The 8,934-nt window shown below is 53.4% G+C and overlaps 1 protein-coding gene across 1 annotated transcript; it reads right to left on the bottom strand.

Annotated features, from left to right (window-relative positions):
* Nucleotides 1-4,103: 4,103 nt before the first annotated feature.
* On the bottom strand, nt 4,104-8,934 carry LOC148223531 (uncharacterized). Its single transcript, XM_088164724.1, has 3 exons — nt 8,593-8,934; nt 6,751-6,849; nt 4,104-4,691 (listed from the first exon to the last, which is right to left on the bottom strand). The coding sequence occupies exons 1-3, from the start codon at nt 8,842-8,844 to the stop codon at nt 4,620-4,622; spliced, it is 423 nt and encodes a 140-aa protein (XP_088020850.1). The 5' UTR covers nt 8,845-8,934; the 3' UTR covers nt 4,104-4,619.

Raw genomic sequence — 8,934 nt, 5'->3', positions numbered from 1 at the left:
TGGGCAATCCAGGTGTGAGCTGAATGCATCCCTCTGCAAGCACAGAGCTGCTGGGTCTGGCTGTGCACTGTCCTTTCCTATGGGACAAGTGACCCCTGCTCATGGACGGCTGGAAAATAACCCAGGTGAGGTGGGGAGGAGCAGAGCTGGAATCAGCAGAGCTGCCTCAGGTCAGAGGACATTGGCACTGACCAGTGATGGAGATTTGCTTTTGGCCACCTTGTCTTTGAGCACAGCAGGTATCACTTGGAAAATGGCCAGAGGATGCATTAAATGCCTCTCTTCTCCCCCTGCACCTGCCTTTGACCGTGCACTGTCCTTGTTTTCCACCATTTCCTTTGCCATCTCCTGTGCTAACTCCAGACTCCTTGTGCTCGCCAGAGCTGGAGCTTTATCAATCAGGGTCTGCAAACAAGGGACAGAAAAACACATTTGTTCTCAGGAGTTGGAAATAGGCTCCCTGAAAGGCAGGGATCCATGGGATGGTAGCTCCCAGCCTGGATGTTTTTTCTGGGCTGTGAGGGCACCTCGGGACACCCCAAGGAGCAGGAGGCGATTGGATTTGCTGATGAAATCCTGCAGGGACACAGCACCCACTGGCCAGCCCCGTGTCCATCCCTGCCTGCTCCCAGCTACAGCCAGGGATGGATCAGGAGGAGCAGCCAGCAGAGTTCTGCCAGCCCTGGCTCCCACTGCTCCAGGTGCCAGCTCCTGTGCCTTGGGTGGATCTACACTGAGGAGCTGAAGAACCAGAGGTCAAGTGGGATTAGATGAGCTCTGCTCTCCCTGCAAACCTCCAGCTCTCCATGGGAGCCTTCCTCTCCTAGAGGTTCCAGTTTAACTGAATGGTAGTGGGGAAAGAAAGAACAAGCCCTGGAATTCTGCATGATGGGTGTTCAGGCAGGCCTGAGCATAAATCAGCGTTTTTGTACAAATGTGTGCAGTCCCTCAAGGGCTTGCAGTAGGTGCTAAATCCCAATCATCCTTCCAAAAACCCAACCCCGAGGCACCTCCTGGCTTCCAGCAGCCACAGTCCCAGTATGGGGGGATATTCCAGGGGGAACAATGGCTGGGGTGGCCTCTGGTGCAAAGCAAAGGCCATCAGCTCAGGGCAGGGGCTTGGAAAGGGCTGGAGAGAGCGCCCTCCCCAACCCTCCCACCCGGCCCGGCCACAGCCTCCGGCTCCGAGCGCCGAGGGGCAAATGGCCCCAAAGGCAATTCCCGGGGCTTAAATCCCCTGGGCCCCATCCCCGCAGCCGCTCTGGGGCCCCGCGCACCTGTGCCGGCCCCGCCCTTCACACCTGTGCCGGCCTCGCCCATAAATGCCGGGGGATTCTCAGCCCAGGCTGCAGCAGGACCGGCGTTCGGAGCGTTGTGCGGAGCCCAAGGCGCTGAGGTGGGGCTAGTACCGGGGTTCGGGCTCAGGAATTCAGGTCTGGGTCCTGCCGGCGTCTGCTGGGGGTCTCGGGCCGAGCCACTTCTTTCTCGGCGGGCGGGATGGGGGAATTTGGGCTGGGATGGGGTCCGGGATGGCCGCGGGCGGGAGGAGCCGCTCCGGGACGGGCGCTGGGGTCGAGCCTGACACGGGGCTGCAGTCTCGTAGGTGATCCAGGTATGGTCTGGTGCTAGTGCTAGTGCTGGTACCGGTGCCGGGCGGAGGGCGGCGGTTCCCGGAGCAGGCGCTGGATCGCGGCTGGAAGCGGGCGGGGCGCGGGGACCGCCCGGGCCGGCCCCGGGAGCCCCCGACGCCGCCGCTCCCTCAGCGCCGCCCGCCCCGTGGGGCGCCCCCTGGCGGACACCGTGCGGCGGTGCGAGCGCAGCGCCCCCTGCTGGGCAGGGCCGGCCCCGCCCGGGACCCCCGAGGGCACCGAACCGGAGGCACCGAACCGAGCCCCGGGCCCAGCACCTGCCGGGTGAGACCTGATGCTCTCCCTCCTCTCCCCCACTTTCTCTGTGGCTCGCACTTTCCAATGGAAAAACCTCTGGCCATGAACCAAGTGAACCCTCAGGACTTAGCCTGCACATTTCTTCTCGAAAGGAACATGGAATGAGCATCTTTACTGCTGTTGTGTAAATCCTGAAAAGGGTGGGAAACCAGAGTTATGACAAAAGTTTTTTGCTGTCAAGCCAGGTACCAGCCAGTTCTGCTCTAGAGCCATTCTAGGGGCTGGTGTGTAACAGCATTAACCGAAAAAACGGAGCTGAATTAGCATAAGAATTCCCTTGCTGGCAGCAGCTGTTCCCACCCCAGGCAGGACCTTCCTCATGACCCTGAGATTGGCTCAGCTCTTCTGGAGAGTGTCAGGGCTGGTCCAGCCTGCAGAGGGGCGTTTGCTGCAGGTGAGTGTTCACAGCCCAAAATCACAGCAGGAGCTGAGGCTGGGGCTGCCTTTCAGGCCCAGAGCTGCACGGAGCCCTCAGTGACTGCCACTCACTGCCAGGAACGTTCCTTGGTGTTTCCTCAGTGTGTCCCAGCTGCCTGGGAATGCGGGGCAGGAGGAGGCTGGGAGCCCCAGAAAGGGAACCAGCACCTCTTGTCCTCGGTGTTTGCAGGGGAGGAGCTGTGCCTGCAGTGTCCTGCCCGTGGCACACAGCGTGCCAAGCACACATCCCGGGGATGGGCACTGGGATTCCTGGGCAGTGCTGGCATGGATGTGGATAAAGGGCTGCCCACAGCTCCTGGGCCAGGGGCTGCCCTGAACAGGCACCTGGTGATGCTTCAGCCTGGGCAGACCCCACTGACACCCCAAAATTACCCTAAGCAACAGCTGACAGTACCTGGGAATGTCAGCAGCGTGGGTTTGCAGAGGGGCTCAGACAGCAATTCCTGGTGCTGACCTCCCAGAGCTCCTGCACACTCCCAGGTATGTCCCACCCACCCCAAATCCCTTCCCTTCCAGCCTCGACACATCATCCATCAGCACTGTTAAAGCCAAGGGAATCTTCCCTCATATAGAAACTAAACCCCAAGCAATAGCCCTCAGAGATGCCTTAAAATGAAAGGTTAGAGTTGGAAGAAGTTTTGTTTGGATCAAGTTCAGAGTTTTCAGGGAGCCAGCTGGAACTACAGAACTGCTGGAAAGCTTTCACAGGTGGGTCCCACTGAAGGTGTGCTGAAAGCAGGGATGTGCATCCCTTTCCTCAGGGAAAAGAACTTGCAGAGGCCACTCCTGAGGCTCTGAAATGAACTCAGCTTCTGCAGGGAGAGATGTCCTCCCCTGGGCACAGCCGGGAGCCTGTCCAGCCACCTCCTTCTCCTGATTAAAATATCAACTGAAACCTGAGCTGGAGGGGAGGGAAATGACAGAGGTCCCTGGAATTCAGCCGAAGTGTCCCCCAGGGACATCGGTAGGGCTGGGGGATGAGGGTTATAAATGGCAAATTCTATGGAATATAAACCTGTCCTTGTCCCAGTCCCACTGAGCTTCCCTGGAACCTCTGCTGGTTCCTGACACAGCTGGTGTTCAGTGGCAGCTCTGCATGGGAATATCCAGACTCCATGAGGCACTGCCAGGTTATTCCAGCAGGAATTCAGCAGGGAATTTGGGGCTGTGGGTATAATTCATCTGAACTAGCAAAGCTGATGCTGAACCCCAAATCTGGGCACCACACAGAGAACAATCTTTGTGCTGCTGTGTCAGCTAAAACCCCTGGGCTGGGAAATTGCAGCAAATGTATGGAATGATCTAAATCCCAGCCAGCATCCCCCAGAGGGCCAATCCAAGTGCCAGGGTGGGAGCTCGTGTCCTTCCCCTGCTGCTGGAGGGAAAATTCGGCTGCGGGCTGGTCCCGGCTGGGCGGGAGCTGAGAGCGGGAGGGCGGATCGGCTGCCCGGGAAGCGCCGGGGATGAGGCTGCTGGAATCTCATCTGAGCCGACTCCAGGCATTCTTTACCTGCAGGAGCCAAAGCAGATCCCTCCTGGCCAGGCTGGTGGGCAGCAGCTGGATCCACTCTGGGGGAAAGCAGCCTGCCTCTGCCAGGAGCTCTGACTCTGCTTTTCCTGCCAGCTCCTGAGCAGTGCCAGGGCCACTGTGAGGGAGTTCAGATAAACCCCAAGGCCCACAGAGTGAATAATCCCAGCAGAGAAATTGTCATTAAAAAATTAAAGTTCTGTTAAAAATGCTATGGCATCACTGTAATGGGATTCCCAGGAGCCTTCTTAGTGCTCTTGGTTCCATTTTTATGTATTTTTAGTCCCTCAATGGGCAGCCTGTAGAATTTATTCTGGAACTTGGACGTTTAGCAGGGTTGGCTTTGGATTGACCTTGACCTCTGGTTCCACTTTGTGCAAACACAACTTGGGCCAAGGTGGGTGAACTGATCCCCTCAGCTTTTCCCTCCAAAATATCCCCTACTTATTTCCCTGCAGATGAACTCGGGTTTTGCCCCAAACTGTTCTCTCCTCACCTCCACTTTCCCTCACGGTGTCCATTCTGTTCCCACAGGTGCCCTGGTGACACAGGGAGGTCCCTGTGCCCACTGAGCCTTTCTGCTGCTCCTCTGCTCCCTCCCTCTGCCCTGGTCCCACACAGCGGGGCTGAAAGGGGAAAAGTTTCAGAAAACTTTTCTGCAATTAATTAATAACTATTTCCAATTCCCCAGTGAGAAGAACACAAACTCACAGCCAGTAAGACCTGGCAGTTCCCTGCAGTGAGAGCTCAGCACATGTCCACAGAGGCAAGTCCAGCATCTGAAAGAAAGAAGAAGAAAAAGGTGATTTATTCTGTTTTAAAGATATTTCAAGTTCTCAAACCCAAACCAACATTTGCTCTTGATTTTGGTTGGGTGAATCATGAGTGGTAGCCACGGGTCATGTAATTCATGCTGATGTGAGTGATGCTTTCTGGGGGAAATCAGCTGATTTCAAAGTTCATTTCCTGCCCCATGCCTGATCTGTACAGGAGAAAACCTCTTCCATGAAGGGATTTTGCTCCATCTAGTCCCATTTTCCCAGTCTGTTCCATGTGGATATTGCCAGGCTGGGGCAGCACAGGCAGAAGCAGCTCTCAGCACTCTCAGCTCCAAACACAGCTCTGGGCTCCTTTGTCAACTGCCTCTGCCATGAGGTTTTCTCCAGGAGAAATCAAGGAATTGCTCATGGCAGGGTGGGGATTAAGTTATCACAAAGAGAAGCAAAGGATAAATATTCCTGTAAGAGCCCTTGGGATCTGCTGGGCTGAATTGGGAAGGGGACATTGATTCCCTGCAGTGCAAATACACAACAACCTCACACACAAAGACTGTCAGGGGGGTCTGACAGCACCACTCTGACAAACCTCCCTGTCCTTCTCCCTTTCAGGGACTTTTGCAATGAACCTCTGAAGCTGACAAGCCCAAAAGCTCTGTCTGGCTGCTCTGGAACAAAAGGATCCCCCCAGGGATGAGGCACATTCCCAGCAAACACTCCCAGCACGGCACAGGGGCACCTCTGGAGCTGGTGTGTGGGGCTGGCAGGGACAGCAGCAAATTCCCCCAGTCTGGTGGCACAAAAGAGAGACAAAGGCCAGCAATGCCCATGGGAGGTGCAGGTTTAATTCTGCTCCCTGCACTGCCACGGCAGGAAATCTCCAGGGGGCATAGAAACTCCCAGGATGCACAAAATGCAGCATCTGTCACCCTGATCCTGCTTAAACTCAGCCTGTGGGGCCAAACCCCTCCAGATAAACGCTGACCTGGCCTGGATCAGTCTCAGATACTGCCCCAGTTCTCATCTCCAGCTGCTCCCAGGGCTGCCCCACATTCCTGCCCCTTGGGACAGGGCTCTCTCTGTGTCCCAGGCTCTGGGGACTGCAGGGACCAGGGCAGGTCCCTCTGGGTTTGGGACACTCTGGGGACAGCTGGGGACTCACTCCACACCACGGGCAGGACCAGGGGCTTTCCAGTGCAGGCCAGCAGGGCTGGAGCCTCTGGGGTTTGGCTGCTCAAACACCAAAGCTCTTGGCAAAGACAGGACAAGTTAAGTGGGTTTTCCTGTCCTGAAAGAGAAGAGAAAACAGAAATTAAATCCACTGTGGAAGGCAAAGGCTCTTGGCTTTCCCACTTCTGTTCTGATTGTTCACTGTAGGGTTTTATTCATAAAAAATGAGAGGTGGTACCAAATCAAAATGCCCTTTCTCAACATTTTTTCATACATGTAAAGGATGCCCATTTTTTCTTACTGCATTCTTTGCCTAATTTTAACAGAACCATTTTCATTCCAGGCCTCACTTGTGAGTTATTCCATGCTTTGCCATTGGCCTTTGGACAGAGGAGGGGAAGGATCTGTTCCACGTGGGTGTCATCCAACAGGGAATAGCCCCTGTGCCATCCCCAGCCTGGGCTGAGCAAGCTGCCTCACCTTCACTCATTCTGGTTTCTGGCTCCAGTCCAGTCTGAGTTTTCCCCTGTTTTCCATGTCTAGAGACAGGAAGTTTTCCTGTCAGGGTGTAAGATCTGAAACTGCACACTGATCTGGGGGGCTGTGCCTGGGATTGCAGCAGGCAATTAATTGTTTTACAAACAGAAGCTATTCCAGGGAGCAGCACTGACAAGGTTGGGAGCTGCTGCTTCACCACACGGTGTCAGCAAAAGAGAGAAAAAACAAAATGTGTGTCCAAAAACAAGGATAAAATTATTCCTCCTGCTTTTCGTGGGATCAGAGCTTATTCTACCCCGGAATGACAAAGAACTTTCCCCTCAGACCCCCAGAGACCCCTTGAGAAGCCAAAGTGCAGCAGGGAAGGAGGGAAGGAAAGGCACCTCTGCCTCACCTGCTGGGGACAGCACGGGTCCAGCTGCTCCTGGGGACTGGGAATGTGTCTGGAGCCAAAAGCACCTTCCCAGGCTGGAGAGAATTTCCTGAAGCACCACTTCTGGGAAGCAAAGGGTTATGGAAGTGGGAATTTACAGTAACAATCATAATGGTATTGGGAAAGAGCAACAGGAACAACAATAATTCCAAGGAAGGGGATGCTGAGCTTTGAATGGGGTTTGAGTGAGGCAGCATCTCCTGGGAGCTCTAAAGCACAGCTCTAGTCTGGGATTACAGGAGCAGTGCAAACTCCCACTGTCCAAGCCCTGGATTTGCCTCCTGCCAGCACTCAGCACCTCGGGCATGTTTGGGTGCAAATTCTCCAGTGCTGCTGTGTAGGAATCTCTGCTTTGGGACCATCGGGATAAACTCAGGCGCTCTCTTTATTTTGGTCTTAAAGTTTGCAGTTTATTTCGTAGGGCGTGGGTATACATAAGGCACTGCTAGGAACTGCAGCCACAGCTCAGAGCAGGGCAGAGAGAGGGATAGAGTGAGAGGAAAAGAAGAAGCTGGAGAGAACTTAAGAAAGTAAGAACGAAGAGAGTAAGAGCATAAGAGAGAGATTATCCCATTTACAATACATTAAATCTTCTTCTATGTTGAATATTCTAATTTCCACTAACCAGTCTAATACAAGATACAAATTCTCTAACATTTGCATGCAACCTATAGGAATCACCATATTACCATGTTTTACTGCTTTTTTTGTCTCTAAATTTTATCTGGGACCCTTCCTGCCATGCCTAGGGAGGATGTCTGTTTGCTTCTTGGTATTTGCAGCATCTAACATTATCTAAACAAAGGGGCCTTCAGGCATTCAGTTGCTTTCAGCCACACAGTCGAAAATTGCTACCATTTCTATTTCGCTTATATTTTCCATATTCTCAGTCTTTTGCTAGGCACTCGTATTTATAAGGTTTTCCTAATTCATCCTTCCCAATACTGCTGCCTCGAGGGATTGGGGAAATGGGCATGAAACCCCTTCCCCCAGGGCTGGCTCTGAGCTCTGCCTGGGGAAAGCATTTGGCACCCCTGGCATTTCAATGACATCAGTTTCCATAATTTTGGAGATACACTGAATAAACCCAGGGCACATAAAAAAACCTTTGTCCATAAGGACAGCCCCAAGGAATACACAATTATTCCTATGCCTGGTCAAACAAACCAGCAGCCAGTTTTACAGGAGAGACTCCAGACTCTGGTCTCCCTCCCTGGCTATAAAACACTCTGGAGTTCATATAAGTTTGTCAGGATTTGGATACTTCATTTAAATTCCATTCATACTAAGGAATTGGAAGTATCCTAAAGGCAGCTCCTGTCATACTTGAATTTTAAGCCCTCTACCACTGATAAATTTGGATGTCCTTTTGTTAGGAACACTCCACCTCTGCTTCTTTAGGTGTCTCCATGTGGGAGATAAATGTGGACAAAAGTTTGGAATACTGCTTCCAAGTCAAGTTCCCTGCTAGGAAATGACTCCAGCTCTCTGGTACCTCAGACTGTTTTACCACAGCCTGGCCCTTCAGGGCTGCAGACTCTGAGCTACACAACTTGGGAGCTGGCAAGTAAGAGCATTTGAGGTCTCATCCCAGCTGGACACAAAAACAGGGATTGGGGCTGCATTTGATTTGCTTCAATCCCTGTTGTTCAGAGATTCCATCAGGGATAACCTTTTCACAAATCTCTTTTAAGGCACATTAGAACCTGAGTAAGAAAATGAATTCCTTTGTTCCATTGGCCTCACACCCCAAATTCCACCAGCACAGACAAGTCCCTCTCCCTGGAAGGCAACGTCTCCTACCTGGCCCTGTGCCTTCCCCAGCCTTTGGTGGCCTCTGTCTCCATCCTCCCACAGCTCCTCATCTTCCTCCTCATCACTCCTGGCTTCCTCATCCTGTGGAGCAAACACAGGGACAGTCACCAGCCTGCTCATCCCAAACCTGGGCAGCAGGGATGGGCTGGTGAGACCCTCTGGATGGTCACCCCTCTGGATGGTCACCATCCCTGCCCTGCAGTCCATTCCTGTTCCTGGCTTGGCATCTCCTTTTAACATCTTTGGGACATCAGTGATTCCCCCAAGACAGTAGGCAAAGCTTCTGCTCCCACATCCTCTGCCTCCCAAAGGACCAAGGAAGGGAACTGC

The sequence above is a fragment of the Sturnus vulgaris genome, chromosome 5, assembly GCF_052056855.1.
Source record: "Sturnus vulgaris isolate bStuVul1 chromosome 5, bStuVul1.hap1, whole genome shotgun sequence".
Lineage (NCBI taxonomy): Eukaryota > Metazoa > Chordata > Aves > Passeriformes > Sturnidae > Sturnus > Sturnus vulgaris.
This window is presented reverse-complemented; position numbering and strand designations above follow the sequence as displayed.